Source organism: Acanthochromis polyacanthus, chromosome 18, assembly GCF_021347895.1.
Source record: "Acanthochromis polyacanthus isolate Apoly-LR-REF ecotype Palm Island chromosome 18, KAUST_Apoly_ChrSc, whole genome shotgun sequence".
In the NCBI taxonomy this organism is placed as follows: domain Eukaryota; kingdom Metazoa; phylum Chordata; class Actinopteri; family Pomacentridae; genus Acanthochromis; species Acanthochromis polyacanthus.
In genome coordinates this window covers 8,429,779-8,447,963 of record NC_067130.1, presented here as the reverse complement: position 1 = coordinate 8,447,963, position 18,185 = coordinate 8,429,779, and the positions used below count along the sequence as shown (strand labels likewise).

Here is an 18,185-nt window from a genome sequence, read left to right as displayed (position 1 = left end):
GACAGAACTTTATTTTGCATTAGCTACTCTCCTCAAAGGAAGATAGTCACTATCAAATGATGAAAGCCCAGATATTTTCATGTCATTGCTGTGTGACAACCATAAAGAAGGAGAAGTTTGACACATGAAGTTAAAGCTAAAGTTATTCATTTGATAAATCTGAAACTGAACAAAAGCACTCGTCCTTTAATTTATTCAGTTAGTTACTTTATTCAGTGGAGCACACCTCCTAAAATCACCGAGCAGTTTGTGTTTAATGACCTTTAGTGACCTTCATTCAACAAAAAAATGAAATTGCAACAGCAAAAATTATTTTTCAACACAACTCTCCTGTTTCTGTCCCCTGCTCTGTTGTCTCTTAGATGTGGACAAAGGCACTTATGACAAGTTAATTACACAGTTAGAGTGGAACCTGAGTAGAAAGCATCCACTGATGAGATAATAAACAGCAGCAAAAGGTTAAGTACTGAGGCTTGTTTTTTGGCTTTGGCACAAATCCATTAGCCACAATATCTTGTGGACCATAAAGTTAGGTTTGAAAAACCAAACATAAGTGAATCATCAATACTAATTAAAAGTTCCATCAGACCTCTGTACAGTTGTTATATGTAACTCTGCGATACAAGGCACAGTGAAGTTACCTAATGACCCACTACTCGACTGACTGCACAACCTCCTATATATCGTCCTTTTTGAGCTCCCACTAAACCACTGATTCATATTTGCCTTTGAGACAGTGTGGAGGTATTGTTCTTATTACCATAAAACAAAGAACACAGTCCTACCAGAAACTGTAGAGTTCTGCTAAATCTCTAACCCCAAAGAGGAGCAGCGTTGAGGGGGAGCAGCTAAAGGCTGCCAAGTGTGGAAAAACTGGGTGGTAATAATTTATTTACATTCTCTAAATATACTTTTCCGCTAACAAGACTTTAAATTTATGAGCTTTGCATTTAGTGAAGGAAAAGTCGTTTATTTTCTGATTATTACTAAACAGTCATGTGTGTGTGATAAACAGAGCTCTCCCCTGACTGGAGGCCCACAGCCTCAGTGGTTTTGGATCATTTCTAATTCTGGTAAACAGCAGAACATTGGGGTTTAATGACTGTAAAGATGGTGTGGGGAAACTGCTGTTATCAATAAATAACAACACTCTTGATTTTTTTAAAGTACAGAGTATAAAGCAGCTTCTAACCTTTTCTACACAAAGCCTTTGTTATATTCCTGGTGCAGTGGAAGGAGGCAGAGGGTTTATTTATTGAGAAACAACAGGGGACTAGATGTCAGAGATGGGGGATGAGTACAGTTAGATGGGGGGGTCACCCCCTGTATTGATGAAATCATGATTTTAACATTTAACACAATGGAACTGTTGTTCTGTACTGTTCCAATCAATGCTTGAGTCAAAGCTGACCAGTATTCAACGTCTCCAAATGGACTGTTTTTCTTTGTGTGCAGCGTGAAGGACACTTTTAAAGACAAGAGCAGCTGTACTGTAGTTTGACTTTCACTTTACACTGACATTGAATGCTTCTGTAATAACACAAGTCGAAATAAAATCAAACTACTATCCTCAAGAAAACGCTGCAATTCACAAAATGAGCTGTCAAACTAATGTATTTACACTGGAAAGAAGGACAGCCACTTCATCCTTTTCTCTCCACTGCTTGGGATTCATTCAAAGTTTCAGCCGCTTGTTATTTTTGCACTTTTAAGGAAGCTCAGGAAAACATTCTAAAATATGTCAAATAAACTATTGAGGAAGTGTTTAACTTTTTAACCCTTGGATTTCTTATGAAAAGAATTACATAAGAACATTTGATTTTGGATCAGGCCACTAAATCCTGCAGTCTTTAAAGCTCTGGAATGTGTTAAATGTGTTTATTTCCACATAGAGGATTTTATTTTTCTTACTTGAGAGGCTTTAAGACATTTTCAACTTTATGGCATGGCAAGAACCGCTGAATCATTTTTGCTGCCAAATTTGTGTTTGGCTTTCTACATGTTATTTAATTTGTTAGGAGCTCAAATCACTTACGTAAAACAAATCCATTAAAGGTGAACTGATATGAATTATGCAGCACAAAATATATACATGTCTGGAAGGAGCAGCAGGTTTATAGTCATAAAAAGAAGGTGTTGAGCCTGAGACTTAGCAGGGCTCTGCATTAGTGTCAACATCAGGGGGGAATTGTTACAGACTAGCCTTGGGGCCTGACTAGGAGGTCTGGCACAAAGCGAAGCAGGACTGAGGAGGTGGTTTGCTTTATGTATGAACATTTCCACAAAATCCACAAATCTATTGAGAAAAACAAATTGGACAAAGCCTCCAAAAAAGAAAATGATTACCAAACCCGAATGAACTTACAGTAATTGCTTTCATAAATAAGGGATATCAATTTTCTTCCGCAAATTGCAGTATTTTTGAAATCACGGATAAAGAATCCACATATTTGATTTAAAGATCTGCTGGTAGGTATGCAGTTAAACAGCTATTTAAAAAAATAAAGATTTTGTCAAAATGAGTGAACATATTTGTTATGGCTCCAGTGTTAAAAAATAGATTTCTATATAAATAAGTTAAGACACTTTGGTGAATAAATGAACACAGTTAAGGGGTCATATGAGCCGTTTACTGCAGAGTTCAGGCTGATGTGAACCATATGACTTGAGCAGCTTTTTTCCTGAAGGAAGAGGCAACTAATGGGCTGACTCATAGCATTCTCTAACAGAGAGACTGAAAGGCCACAAAAAACTTGAGATCTGTTTGTTGTTGCAGAAAAGGGGGACAGGTATACAACGAAGGCTGTGAGGAAGAAAGCAAGAGCTAGAAACAGTTTCAGACACTAAGTAATTTAATGAAAAACTATCGGGGCCATTTCTATGTGTTTGTATGCATTAGTGTTTGGATGTGAGTACATGTATCATGGGTGGGTGTCTGGCAAACCGGACAGTAGGCTGATGCATAAGAGACAAAACAGCGCATGTCTCAGGGCTCTTAGTGACATTGAAGAAAGAGTGCTTCCATGAGGGAGAAATCGGGTCAGTGAACATTGAAGCTGCACATTTTAACCCAGTTTCTTGAGCAAATTCCCTCTTCTATTCTGCCGTGCCTACTGTATATAAGCGGTGATGATTCCCTTCCCCTGCAGGTTGACTTTGGGGGCTGTGTGTATAGCGTACATGCGCATCGCAACACAAACTGCACTGCATGACATAATCCCCAGGGGACCACTGAAGAAACTCCTACACTGACACTGAGGGAAAGGCTACAGAGAGATCAACTATTTAAGACAAGGTCAACCAGCATTCTGCTGGCCATGTGAGTGTGCATACAAGTATATGTAAAAGTGAGAGGAGAAGTGAGAAGAAAAAAACAGAAGAAAGTATCATATGTGTTGGAGGAGGGGCATTTGCTCCCCTGTTGGTTACCTAACTCAATAGCAGTAACACTGCTTGTGTAGTTGTGAAAAGCAACTTACATACACTTGTATATATACCAAGTAGATGGGGTAGTTTTGTGAAGGTGTGACGGAGATCATGACGTGGTCAAAGATACAACCAGAAGCTTGTGGATGACACCCAAAGCACCTAACTGAGCTGAATATGGCCAAATATTAGCAGTGCTGTTTGTACATTTTTGACCCAGCAGCCATTTTCCCAGAAGACCTATAATAAATCTATGACAGAACAAACATGCCTGATTGTTTGCTGTGACGAAGACACGTTTATATGATTCCATTATAGAAAACTGAGAGTTACAGGAGTCACTGGAAACTCAAGACTGCCATGATATATGTGGTCTTTTGTTCACGACTGTATTGGTCTGTGTTTTCAGTCAAAATCTAAGATATGTCAAGCAAACTGAAATCCTTCTCATTTTCACAGGCATTCCTGTTTAAATGGGAGCCTGTTGTACAGTGTGTTACATTTTTATGACCTTGGCAAAAGAGAGTGCTACATATATATATTTTTACTGAGTTACACAGCAACAATTGTTTAATCATTAAATGCTCACCGCCTCTTGGATTTGGCAGCGGAACACATGGATCCTGAAGATCTCGGCATTGTAATGGCTCTCAGTGAAGGCAAAGCAGTCGCTCTCTGGTGTTCCGTCATGGCCTCGTACACAGAACAGAATCTTATAGATGGGGTAGTTGGCAATTTCTGTACCATTGTGAGGATCCAACAACCTAGTAAAATATAAATATGTTGCCGTTTAGTGGCTTTTAAGTCTCACTGAACTGTTCAATTTGCCATCTAAGTGTTAAAATATACACACTGCATGCACTCTTCTTGTACTTCACTATAGTCGTTTAACTAATTATCCATGCCATTAACTAATTATCTAGATGTTCTCCTTACCTGACAGTGCCTTCAGACACTCCTGGCACAGACAGTGTGACATCCAGGGGGAGTTGGCACTGCCCTCTCAGGATACTCATCATGCGGAGGGCCTCCACCTCGCTCCGGGGGGCATTTACCGAGGCACACCCCAGATATGTCAGCTGGCTGAACACTACGCTGTCCTCATCTGGAATCGGACTGGTGGGACTGCCTTCTGATGATGATTCATCTCCTGCAAAGTGGAAAAGAAACGAAAGGCAAAGATAAAAGCCTTGGATAAGTTGGCTTGCCAAAGAAAAAGAAATGAAAAATTAGGAGAGGCTTTAGGTGAATAGTTGAGAAGTTACACTAGGAAGTAAAAATCATGAAACAAAGACAGAAGACAAGTATGACAGACAATATGTGTGCAACTGTGAACTGTTAGTGTCTCAAAAAAATCTATAAAACTGAAGATAACACCCGCTGTGTGAGCTTTGACAGAAGTGAGAAAAGAGGATTAAAATAGACACATCCTGGCTCACCTCTGTACGACCTCTCATTCAGCTCACTCTCCTGCGCCGTCTGAACAGGAAGCACCATCTCCAACTTGGGTGGCGGTGCGCTCAGAGGGTCAGAGCCCGGCGGTACGGGTGACGCCGTGGTAAGAAGGTGGCCGTGGTCGCCCCCGCCAAGGCTATCCATTCCCGTCTCCGATCCAGTCCCAGTGTCAGCTACCGATGGGTCCATGAGGACATCTTCTAACTCCCTCTGGAGCTGCTGCTCACTTCCATTCCCCACAATCTGATACACACAGAAGGTAGAGAATCACACACAGAACAACAAACACGCACACAGCCACAGAAGGAGGCACAGAAAATAAATTTACAGAAAAACATCAGATCAGTTCAGTAATCACCATTCCTTGCATTACAACCATTTCTTACAGTTTGTAGAAATGTGCAGTGATTCTGCTGCTAATAGTGATCTCACCATTCATTCTGAGTGACTCCAGGGTGTTTAAGAGGTAAAGACGTCGTGTGTGACGTCAGAGATACACACTCATTAGATTTCATATATTATTAGTGATTAGTAAGTAAGTCCATTGAAGGTGTGATACCAGAATCAGTGCCATAGAAGAGGCTGACTGTGTGTGAATTTGTTCTGACACTACCAAACACAAACTACCAAGTAAAAGTTCAAGGTTGGACTAACCATGCAAAGAGGCAAAGTTCTTTGTCTCCACCTGCTGTGGCAGCAAAGGAGGATTTAAACTGTAGAGGGCACTGTTGTACTGAGCAAACAACAATAAACTGTACATCTAATTGGTGATATATGTGATTATTTTGGGAGTGAACACATAGGTAAAACTTTACAAGTAGGCTCTTCATATAGAGTTATCTATGAATAATATCGGAGCATTTTTCCATTGCCGTCAAACAATTATCTTCAACAGGATGGATACTACAACTACAGCACCAATGCCAACAGTACTTGTGCCACAAGACTATCGGCATAATGGAAAAAAACTTACTCTTTGGGGAAACCAGCTATCAGTTCTGTCTGTATGCTCACACATCTGACTTCTTTTTGTCACTATACAGCTGCATTAAGCCTATTGACTTACAGCTAGTGCTACAAGCCGTGGGAGATCTACAGTCTAAATGTAAGGATGTCTACTACTACCATCATCAAAACCAAACTACTAAAGAGCTAAGGGCCATCACTCAACAGACGGCAAAAATACAAGAAGCACAAATAATCACAGATAGAATCACCACGGAATCACATCACAGAGAGAAAGAGGAGAAATATATATACACAAGATAGACAGAGAAAGAGAACAGGAAGAAAGGAAAGCCAGCGAGAGAAGAGACTGACCTTAAAGCTGACCCCTTCCTCAGAAATCACCTGCATAACAAACAACAAGTTTAGAAACACTGACTCTTCTCCTGACTGGATGGACTGACTGGGAGGGAAATGTGCACAAGAGTGTGTCTGCAAAAACCAAAACATGACATCAAGATGACCGAGTGGCGGGTGTCAGTGGATGGAGTGATTTCACCACTACATACTGAGAACAGTGGATGGGTGTCAGGTACTGCTTTCTATCCGACAGCAACTAGACAGTACAAAACCTCTGCTATCAAAATAATTGGATCCTTTAACAGACTCTAGACTCATGCACTACGAAAAATCTAAATTTTTCCAAGGACACACAGCAAATGACAGAGAAGTGTGGCATCTTCCCATAAACTCAAAATGTAGCATCAATGTTCTGCTGGCGCCATCTTGTGGTACCTTCACAACATAACCTTCCCTTACAGAGAAACAGGTGCAGCAATGACACAAACGAATGGAAACAATATGAACATGTGAGGAAGGTATTGAAGTTAGAGGAGAGGAGAGGAGAGGAGAGGAGAGGAGAGGAGAGGAGAGGAGAGGAGAGAGAAGAAGAAAAGCAAGGAGAGGAGAGGAGAGAAGAGAAGAGAAGAGAAGAGAAGAGAAGAGAAGAGAAGAGAAGAGAAGAGAAGAGAAGAGAAGAGAAGAGAAGAGAAGAGAAGAGAAGAGAAGAGAAGAGAAGAGAAGAGAAGAGAAGAGAAGAGAAGAGAAGAGAAGAGAAGAGAAGAGAAGAGAAGAGAAGAGAAAATCTGAACCCAATAGGAAACATGGGATGGTGGCTGTTTGCCACATTTATTTCCTCAAGTCTTTGTTGTCTTTATGGACAGCTATACTCCAGTAACACAACACTGATAATTTCCCTGACAGTGGGTTCAAAGTGAGGTTCAAGCTGCATCACGACACTGTTGATAAACTAATATCTTCCTGAGTGAGTCCAAACGGAACCACTGAATTGAATCATGGAGTGCATCCTGTACTGCAACCATAGCACAAGATGATAGCACATGATGTACTGAAACAGAAGCAGCTGACAGACTACAGATGGGTTTAAGTTGTTGACACAAAGGCAATAGCAAAATATCAGCATACTTTTCTTATACTTTCAGGCCTCACAAAAAAAGCAGAAGACTGTTTTCATCAGCTGCTTGACGTATGTACGTATAATCCACATCCTTCATCTTCCACTTCCCCTTATTACTTAAATAATAGACAATTTTCAGTGGTAGAACTTCAAAACCAGATTTAAGAAGTTTATCACAACAAACTCAGAGACAGTGTGCTCTAAATGTATACGGCTGTGCACACATGAACAAGGATTCAAGGGCTTTATTACTACAAGTAGCCAGTCAAACATGGCAAACATATAAAACACATACATCTAAGACTATAACTATGAGCAAAGGGTAGAGTGAGAATGAAAAGGAAGAAAAACAAGAAACGGTTAGTCTCATGGCTAAGAGTGTGGGAATAATAAAAGTGATCGCTGCATGTTTAAAATGATGGTTGAGAGCATTTGACAGGTGAGTGATAAACACGACATATTAAAAAAGGAAAATGGATAAATTGTGACCCGAAATCTGCAATTTTAATGCATTGCACTGCTAACAAATGGATAAAGACGAAAGAACATTTGGGTGTTTTGACGTCCATTCAAAACACCTTGATGACAAGCAGGTTATAGCCGAGTGCTGAGACGTACTCTTAAATCAGTTTTATTGTAACAGAAAAAGTGGTGGTATGACACCATCAGCCTGCAGCACAGTCAGGCCTGTTATCATACGGGTCAGTATGTAATTGCAGGACTTTTTGTAACATAGTTGACAGGTATCATAGCTGACATCTTTGCTTGAACACCACACGACATTTTTACAGAAAGATTCTTCTAAATATTATATATACAATTGAGTAAAATTGAAAGTTATTTATAAAGATATTGTAGTAAACCTGTTGACATGCCATAAATCCACACTTGACTCACACACTATTTTATATTAAATAACTGAGAAAGCCTTGGAGTCTTCCAGTCTTTTCTTCAGGAGGAAATGACATCATGTGGAGCAGGTCATGTGATCTGGAATTAACACACTTCCTGGAGAGGTGTTTTTGTAATGGGGAACTTAGTTGAAAATGATTTCTCAGACACAGATACAATTTGTTATTTTCCATATAAAATTTGAAATGAAAGAAAAAAGAAATATTTGTCATGATTATCTCAACTTAATAAAAAGAACACAATCAAAACTATTTTGGAATAAGCTCATTTTATTATTGTGTAGCTAATTGGAAGGTGGTTGTTATTAAATTTGGATGGTTATTTAGTTGAAATTTTACTGATATCCAGTCTTTTTTTATTAGTAAGTGATTGCTTCCATAATAAATTATTATGGAATGTGTAAAGAGATGATCAAAATGAACATTAAAAACATTAGTTGATCTACTTTTAATAAAAATAAAATGTATGCAAGATATATCCCACGGACTTCAAAAGTCCCTCAATTATATATTGACCCATACTGGTATTATGAATGATTACAGCTTTATAACTCTTCTTGTGTGACTAGTACTGAGCACACTCATAATAAGAAGCACCTTAGGGAATGGATTTATGCTCAAATGGTTGCTATCATTGTAAATGTCAACAGAACCGAGGTATTGAACGTCTAAACTCTGACTAGCACAGCTTAAGTCCCCCTTCTCTCCCTTGTACTTTCGTCCGTACCTACACCCAACCGTCCTTACCTTCAGTCCTGTCTTTTCGTCATCACTACCATTATTAGTGGAGGACGGTGTTTCGTCCCCCAGCCGGGACACAAGGACAAAGTCCTCACTGTTGAGAGTGGACACTGAGTCCGAAGACACGCTAATCTTCCCCACCGAGCCCTTGTCATCCATGGCTGCCGCTGTTAAACTCAGCCACGCTGCTCATGAATGGAAGACGGGAGGAAGTGGTGGGAGATGATGAGCAAAATCACCTAGAAAAAGAAAAATAAATAAATAAATAAAGGAAAGAAGCAGAAAACAGTCATGATGTGATGAAATCCATGAAAAGCACCTTATAAAGCAAGTGCAAACTCAGGCTAACAGGCTAAAAATGGTGAAATCATTCATTTTAGAGGCCTTTTCAAATACCGACAGGAAACTGTGTGAGAGCTTTACAAAACCCAGAGAGAGGGAGCATAGGGAGAAAAAAGGGGGCAAAAAAATACAACGAAGAAGCAATGAAACTGGACAGATCGGAGAAAAGGGATCTGTGTGTCATTTGGAGGAATTCTGTATACCTCAGCAGAATAAAGAAGGATCGTTGGAAAAGTAGCCTGATGCAATGCAAAGCCATGGTGATGCAAATGAAAGCGAGGCCTTAACGAAGACGCCAACAAGCTACAACACTCCATCTAATCCATGTCAGCACTCCTTACAATGCTTTAACTATGGCCTATCACCACTGAATCAGACATGTACACAAAAATATATGAACACACAAAAACCACATGCTAATCACATCTCCTTAGTGCATGACTGTCACCCCAGTCTGCCAACAAAACCACAAAAAACAGAAGATCCTCGATGCACGAAACACTTTCCAGTATCTACCAGTAAGGTGTGATCACAAGAGGCATCTGGGTGCTTTGAGAAAAAATTGAGTATTAAGTAACAGTCTAAAGATTTTTCCAGGAAAGCTTCATCCTGACCGTTAGGGCATGAGGTAACAGTGAAAAAATGGAGGTGCCATTGTGTGCAACAGGAAGAACGGCGCAACAGAAGGTTTTGGCAGAGATTCAACAAGAGACCATAACAAACTATTTCTGGCTTTTTCCTCTCCTTTGCTCTGTCTCTATTCCTCCTCTTTCACCCACCAATCTTTTCATTTTCACCTATTGCTCTCCTCTGCTCTTGCCCCCCACCATTTTTCTAAAGGTTTCAGTTGCTGTTTCTTCCCTCTTGAGCTCTAACATCCGCCCTTCCTACTCAAAGCAGGTTCAACAATGGAAAAGTGAAAGGAGAAAAGGTCAAAGCAGTTAATAACGTTCATTACTTAAGATAACATTGTAATATTGACCTAGACTAAACCTGAATGCTAGCGACTGCCTCTGTGCAGCTACAAGGTCTGACAACATTTTGTCCTGATATGAGTGTTTTTACAAGGATGCCAAACACAAAATGAGAAACATAAACTCACAGTTTAAGGCTTGTTTTTTAAAAATCTTTTCAAAGGAAACGGAGGAAATTAGCAGCCTCTATTCATCCAGTCCTGGGTGTTGTTTTTGTTACTTATATTGCAAAACTGAAGGGTCACAGTTCACGATGGTTTGTCACAGAAGAAGCAGGAAACTCTGTAACCGGTCAATCTGCATTTTCAGACTAGAATCTAGATTCCAAAACTACACAGCTGATCTTCACATCAAAGAAGAGTTGTAAATCCATTTCACTTAGATGAAAGAACTATAAAAATATGTTGTTGTCTTTTAGCTCTTTTCTGTTTCATGTTCACAAAATCATATGGACTCAGTCACTGAAGAAATTTAGAATAGAATAGAATAGAATAGAATAGAACGGAACGGAACGGAACGGAACGGAACGGAACGGACTTAGTGTCATCATACATGGGGGCATGATGAAAACATAAATAGCTGCCACTACACGGTGCATTGAAATAGGGCTGCAGCTAACGAAGCCTCGAGTAATCGTCTGAGCACGAGACGTCATCAAAAGCGGAAGTGAGCGCGAAATGCAACAGAAATCACTGTCCGATCAGAGTGCGGAACACAGACGGATATCAGCGCTGCATCGTGCATAAATTATGTATGCACGATGCAGCGCGGACATCCGTGATCTATCGTAAGCGCGGATGTCAGCGTTTACTATACTTCTGTATCTGACACGCTGTATCGTGCATCCATAATACAGCGCCGATATCCATCCGTGTTCTGCGCTCCGGTCGGACGGTGATTTCTGTTGCATTTCGCGCTTACTTCCGCTTTTGATGACGATCGTGCTCAGACGATTACTCGAGGCTTCGTTAGCTGCAGCCCTACATTGAAACATGCTAAATTAACAATAATAAATACAAAAATCAAAAATGTACATATAAAATAAAACTATATAAAGAATTACAACACATGCAAAAGAGGCAAGATATATAGAATACAGTCATGAGGTAATGAGATTAACTAAAACCAATAAAATAGAATAAATACGGGCAGGAGATTGCACGTAAGCAGTATCATTAAAAGTGACACTGTGCATTATTTTTTTGAGTTCAGAAGTCTGATGGATTATGGGTAAAATCGGTTTCTCAGCCTGTTTGTCCTGCATTGTCATTCTGTATTATTAGTTTTCATGGAAAAACTTTTGCGTGAAAAACATTTTCTAAGGCCAAATGGCCACAAAGCACAACACAAACAAATCTGACACACCTCTATTTACCTCCCTTTCACTTCCTAATGTCTTTGGAAAATCCCTGCACTCACACGTACATTTTGCCGCAACTACCCACACGATCATGCATCAGAATATTCTCACCGTATGTCATATTGTTCATGAGCAGCAGAAGTACGAGCATACACACACCAAGCGAACAGCGCTTTTTACAACTGCTGTTACCAAAATATCTGCAAAATTGTGGAGAATGTTTAATGATAAGTGTCAGCATGGAGCCTACACACCCATGGTCCACCATCAAAGGTGTTTTTAAAGCTGAGTGGGTGTGGACAGACCGGGCCTGACTGACAGCTCTTTTACACTACTGATTGTGTTGTTGCACTTCGTAGGGCAGGTCAGTTCACGTTACCACTATTACTACTTCAAACATGTGACATCATTTCCAGCATACTCCAGTCTGACCAGAGGTGTAATCAGCCAGAGAAAAGAGAGTTCATCTCCCTTTGATGCCGACTGTCTTCATCGCATGAAATAATAATTTCATGGAACGTCTGACAAACAATAGTTAACTACCGGTCCCAAAGAAAGAAAAGCAACTGACTCGGTAGCAATCGAAGAAGGTTATTTTCATCAGTCCTCTTCTTATCTTTGCAGGCTTTTCATCTTGAAGACACTGCAGATGTTTCGCTACTTTCGGCTCAAAGGTTTTCCATTTTTAGCACACTTTCTCACTGCACGATTAGTGTTTTTTTTTTTTAACCTCAGATTTGATGAACTTTGAGTTTCTACCTGCTCTTTTTTTTCCAACAAGGTCCACCACAATGGCTTTTGCTGATAATGTTTATAATCCAAGTCCTTATCTATTAATGTTACGTATTCTACATAGATCGATAGAGAGGGTGCATTCTCGAAAAACTAAATTGAACAAGACGACATGGTCATCAATATCCCCCGCCACATGTGACGTCTATGAGTCTATATCCAAAATAGTGATCAAGGACCATAACTGTGTTAAATATTATCACACAGGTCTCATTTTCGAACTTGATCAAGGTGTCCATGGTGCGAAGCTACACACTAAATTTCGTAATCCTAGCTGCAATAGTTTCCGAGAAAAGCTGTCCCCTTCATGTCGGACGGACGGACGGACGGACGGATGGACGCCAAACCTATATCCCCCTTTTCCACTTCATGGAGGCGGGGGATAATAAAGTCTGATGCTATCATGTCCACCTGTTACTAACCTACAATGTGGGACAAAAGCAAAAAAAATACAATAAAATATTTTTTATGGTGGTGGTGGGGTGATTTTCATATTACCTGTCCTGGGCAGCAATTTTAATGTAGTCTGAATACAATGCTGTTAAATTTTACTGTGAATATCTGAGTATTTCACACAGGAAACTGTTCAGTCTTTCACCTTTATTTCACCTTTATTTACAGACTGTATATCTGATGATTATAGGATTTGTTTTTGACAATCCTCTTTCTAATATATCTATGGATGTGTTGGCAATTATGACTGGATTACTCAGAAACTGAAGAAAATGTACAAATTTGACTCTCCTTGGGAATGTTCTGAAGGCTAGTATTTTAAAGGGGATTTATGGACAAAAAAGACATTTACCAATATTTTTAATGTGACTGATAAGAGTCACAATTGTAGTGTGAAAGGCATTTTTCTTTTTCTTTTTTTTTAAACTGTGGCTGCATCTGAGAAAGACAGCAGTCAGCTTCACTAACAAAGACTGAAACCTCATCAACCTTTACAGGCAAAAACAACGATCATTTCAGGCTGGATCACACACAGCCTACAAACGAGCACACAAAGCAGCCGTTCAATGAACACAAGCCAGTACTCACCCACAGGCACACATGTGGACGCACACACAAACTGTATACTTTGCCTCTGACTAGCTTGGCAACTCTAACAGACGTATAACGGTCGCCTTGTCACCGTTCTTTCCTCCCCTGCCTGCTCCTGCCAAGCCACGCTGTTCGTTATCAACCTTTCCAGTGTCCTCATGCACTTCCAGGCAGACACACAATCCATTACTAGTCAGGTTACTGATTGCTACCGATACCGAAAACGATCTAAAAGCTTAAAAGGCTCTGAAATGTCTCAAACTGGAAGACATTTCAATATGTTAGATAGTAAAAAGAAGAGGGGTACATGCAAAGGAAGAGAATAGAGGAGAAGTTCATACATTACACTGTTTAATTTAGTCCAATCTGCCTTGTTCAGACCGTAAGGTGGTGACAGTCGGGCGAATATTTTGCTAATCATGCATCCTGCCACCACTACTTGTGTTAGAAACAGTTTGGAAATGTAATTTAATTCCCATAGCGTTTGCTAAAGTGTAGAGACATAAATAAAATAGGAAAAAAGTCCAAAATCGTGTGCAAATTAGGAAATAGAGTTAAATTAATTGCATGCTGAATTTGCATTTTTTCAGTAGAGCTGAAATCAAAGATTGTTTTCGTCATACATTTACCAGATAAACATTTATGTATTTGTTATTAATCAGTGATTTGCTTTGTGAAGAAAAAAACATTGTGCTTAACTAAAGAAAAGAAAGAGTTGGTGATGTTTTATCCAACCAACAAAACCAAACATTCAGAACTTATTATGAAAGAAAACTCGCAAATTTTCACATCTGATGAGTGTGAAAGTATGGCAAATGCTACGTGAAAGACAACTGAAACATTAAATCTGTCACTGAATAATTTATCAACCAACCGCACAGAATGAAGCCTTGTTTCCCAAAAAGTTCATTGAGTTCACTGACTTCTAAAAGTTATCTGTTGTGCACTTTCAATTCATACTAAACATGAAAAATAACGCATTTTTTTGCACTATATCAGGTTTAAAAACAAGTAGAATGTATCTTCTTGTACGCTGTTGTTATTTCAGAGGGAGAATAAAATCATTCAATAGAACTCTATTAACACACAAAATGATACGAGCAGGCAGTTGGAATAATCTGGGTGTGACAATCTGCGATGTCTCACACAGAGTCCAGTTTAATTTTGGGAACAAATGAGCAGCTTCTCTTAACTGTATGTCACAGTTTCAGACTCTGTAACAGGCGTTATCTTACGTGAATCCACGTGTAGAAACCTGTGCACCGAAAACCCATGCCGGCCTTTCTTTTCTCGCTTCATTTTGTTTTTGCTCCCTACCACTCTCCAGCTGAACGGGCTGTTCTGGGCTGCCAGCTGGGCCCTGTGTGCACCTCACAAGGGAGAGGAAGACACAGCCAGACACAGCCAGAGAGCATTCAGGCTTGCAACACAGTCCCTTTCGACCCGCCTCGCAGCAGTCATTTCAGTCAGGCAGAGATAGCAGAGAGAAAAGGAGAGGCAGAGAGGAGAAGGGAGGCAATAACGGGAAAAGCTGAACTACTACAAGGTGAGCCAAAAAGGAACAAAAGAGGGGGCCGTGAAAGAGCAAGTCATGAATTCTACAAATCAAAGAAACACACACATACAGCCCCTAATTTACATCCTGTTTGTACTGTCAGCCTCTGATAATCATCTCAGTTAAGGTCCTAGATGCTCCTGGTTGGGTGTTCAGGAATAAAGTCTCTGCATGTCTCATACTCAACAACAAAACAATCTTACATGACTGATAAAGAAAATAAAACCTCGATCATACAGAGCAGCTCTGCCTTGAACTTCTGACGTGAAGCACGAACTGCAACAAACTCCTCCACTCTGAAATAGAGCTGCAGCCATTTTGCAGCTATTTACAGATATTTATTTAAGTGGTGGTGTATCTCTGTTGGTTTGTAAAGAACAGAAGTTTGGCTCTTAAAGGAAACTTGACATGCGTGTGTGTGTGTGTGTGTGTGTGTGTGTGTGTAAGCATGTAAGCAACAACAGTTGTTATGGGAAATAGACCTTTAGAAAACAGAACAGAAAGCGGTCAATGCCACCGATATCATGTTAACTGGGCTGGTTTAACAAGAATCTGATCACTGAAAATCTTTGAGAGTCTGAATATTGATTCCTCAAATGTAAAGGTCAAATTTGGTTTTGCACCTCTCGGGTAAGGTGTTACATGTGTGTTAAATGTTATGTCTATGTGGCTAAAAGTCGGTGATAGCCGTTGTATTATTTCATGCACGTCAGTGCATCAGTGGCTCACAAGGCAGAAAAAGATGCAGCTAGAAACCATAGCATCTACACTTTTCATACACAAGAAGGTAGTATAGGCTGCCAACACGAGGCATATTATAACTCTGAGGTTTTGCTAGTTTCATCAGGCCTCTGAAGCACCACTATGGCAAAAGTGTCACCGGATAGGTAAATAAATAGCAGCTAGTGTAAGGTAGCTTCATTTGCACACACACTGCACTACAAGCATGCAACCTTTGATGTGTATTTGGTCATTTATATTCTTGAATATTACTGATGAACCAACTGGGAGGAAAGTTTCATGCACAATTAGTTTGGCTACTGCAAGGTCTAATGCTGCCCAGAGTGTCCAACTATCATGCAGCACAAGAAAAGTAGATCTACTGCTAATCACAAAGTTGCAAGTCAAACAAAGCAATGCTTTATATGAGGAAAATGAGAAGTTAAGACATGCAGCACCTGAAAATCAAAACAAAGACTGCCAGCTGTCAAAGAGTCCCATTTCCTGGTTGCATATCTAAAATGTTGTAGCTTTCAGTATTGAAATCTAAAAGCTGTATATGGTTCAGTTAGGGCTGTAAATACTGTATAAATATCTGCATACTGATCTGAGGTCTTGGTTCGTGTTTGTGGATGAGATGTTATCTGTAGCTATGAGGTATGAGGTATGAGGGCGTCAAACTCGACTGAACAGTGTGTGGATTCTAATTTATTCAGCCAGTCCCTGCCGGGTAGCTAACGTCGACTAGCCGGCTGTCTGCAGATATCAGGCTGATGTCCTCTCAGCGCAAACACCGCAGACGATTTAGGAAAGCAACAACTAATTTCTGCCCTGTCTGTGCTCAATATGTTAACGCATTTATTTTTAAAACATGCACAATGATGACACCCTAAAAACCAGTGTTCAGAAGTGTTCACTGCATCGCTGATATTTGTATAATGTATCTGAATAATACAAATAATCATTGTCTGCATCTTTACAAGAAACTGACCAAAGCAGCATGCTCACAATGTGATCATAAGCAGAACTGAAACCATAGAGAATGCAGTTCTGGTTTGTATACAAACGCAGAGTATTCAGGAATCATGTGCTTTGCCACTACAGCTGGTAGGCAAGCATCTAAAGCGAGGAGAGAAATATCACTGATTCCCCAAACTATAAAATGTAAAACCCAAAGATAATCAGGCCTTTCTTATATATCAAACGGTAAAATAAATAATAGGAACATACTGGACATTAGCCTCTATCAATATATGTATTTGCTGACTGATATAAGTACAGCAAACATTTGCATGTACTGGGTTTTATATTTTTGGGCATGTGTGCAGGTGCACTATCTGAAAATGAGACTCTGTAATCCTCGAGTTTCAGGAAACTGAACAGGAACAAACAGCTGACTGAACTTATGCAGCAGTTGGCACATTTGGCTCACAGTCACCATTCATGCTATGTACTGATGGGAACTATTTGAGCAGATACAAGACAACTGGTTTCAACAATTCTATTTTTAGCCAGAACAGTAACCTTGTGCATTAAGCAGGGATCAAATGATATGGATACCGATTGTTAGTAAGCCTGATATTTGGAACCAGTCCGTACTTGTAGTAAAATTAAAATTTTGGTGTCAAAATATGAAGCTTTTTTTGGTTTGTTTACTAAGTTTTGCATATGTTAATTTAAAAGAGAACTTTTCAATATTCATACTTTAGAGCTGACAGGCTACAGTTTGTGGCATGAGACTACAGACAGAGGCAGATGAATCAGAGCCAAAATTTATTTTGACAAGAACCAATTGGAAAAAAAGCTAATCAGAAAAATACTAATCCTTAGGTCTGATTATTGTTGACACCGGAGAGAAACTTGGAATGTAACTTTTCCTTAACAAATCCACTTACTTGTACTAATCATAGACTGACTGACAGATTGGTGTAATTTTAACACTAAAGCACAGAACAGTTAGATTTTTGGGGGAGGTTGCTGTGAGCACCATCCTTAAGATATGTCGAAATCAGAATCAGAGAAGTTAATTTAAAAGCATTCATTGTCCAGATCATGTGTGAGCACAAAGTTCTTAAAGAGGAACATAGGGATTAACATAATATTACTTATAATTGTATATTTATACACATAGTTTGCACATGCAATAGTACGGACTGATTGAATGAATACTGTAAGGAGGGTTTGTGTGATTTGATAGGGGAATAGTTAAAAGATTCAATGGGGTCCATTCAGCAAATAAAAATCAAGTTAATTCAGACAATGCTCACAAATCTTGATTCTCTTACACTCATCCAGACCACACAAAGGAATACTTGCTGATCCTACCATTATCATGTGACAGTAACTTTAAAGTGGCTAACCACAACTAAGTATTTATTGTGGAACAATTCTTGACTGAAGATTAATTCAAGTCAAATTCCACATGTAAACACATTAATGGGGA

At 39.6% G+C, this 18,185-nt stretch overlaps 1 protein-coding gene across 3 annotated transcripts in view; it reads right to left on the bottom strand.

The window, feature by feature from the left end:
- The window catches only part of LOC110953967 (rab GTPase-activating protein 1), an 83,636-nt gene that overhangs the window by 64,425 nt on the left and 1,026 nt on the right, over positions 1-18,185 (bottom strand). Inside the window, exons 2-6 of one of the 3 annotated variants that reach the window (XM_051938207.1) lie at positions 8,962-9,194; positions 6,202-6,231; positions 4,866-5,124; positions 4,363-4,576; positions 4,016-4,190 (exon numbers count right to left, since the gene is read on the bottom strand). In XM_051938207.1, the coding sequence (XP_051794167.1) occupies positions 4,016-4,190; positions 4,363-4,576; positions 4,866-5,124; positions 6,202-6,231; positions 8,962-9,114 (831 nt within the window). In that variant the 5' untranslated portion in view covers positions 9,115-9,194. The remainder of the gene's footprint in view (positions 1-4,015; positions 4,191-4,362; positions 4,577-4,865; positions 5,125-6,201; positions 6,232-8,961; positions 9,195-18,185) is intronic. The other 2 variants (XM_051938208.1, XM_051938209.1) reach the window with 2 other exon arrangements.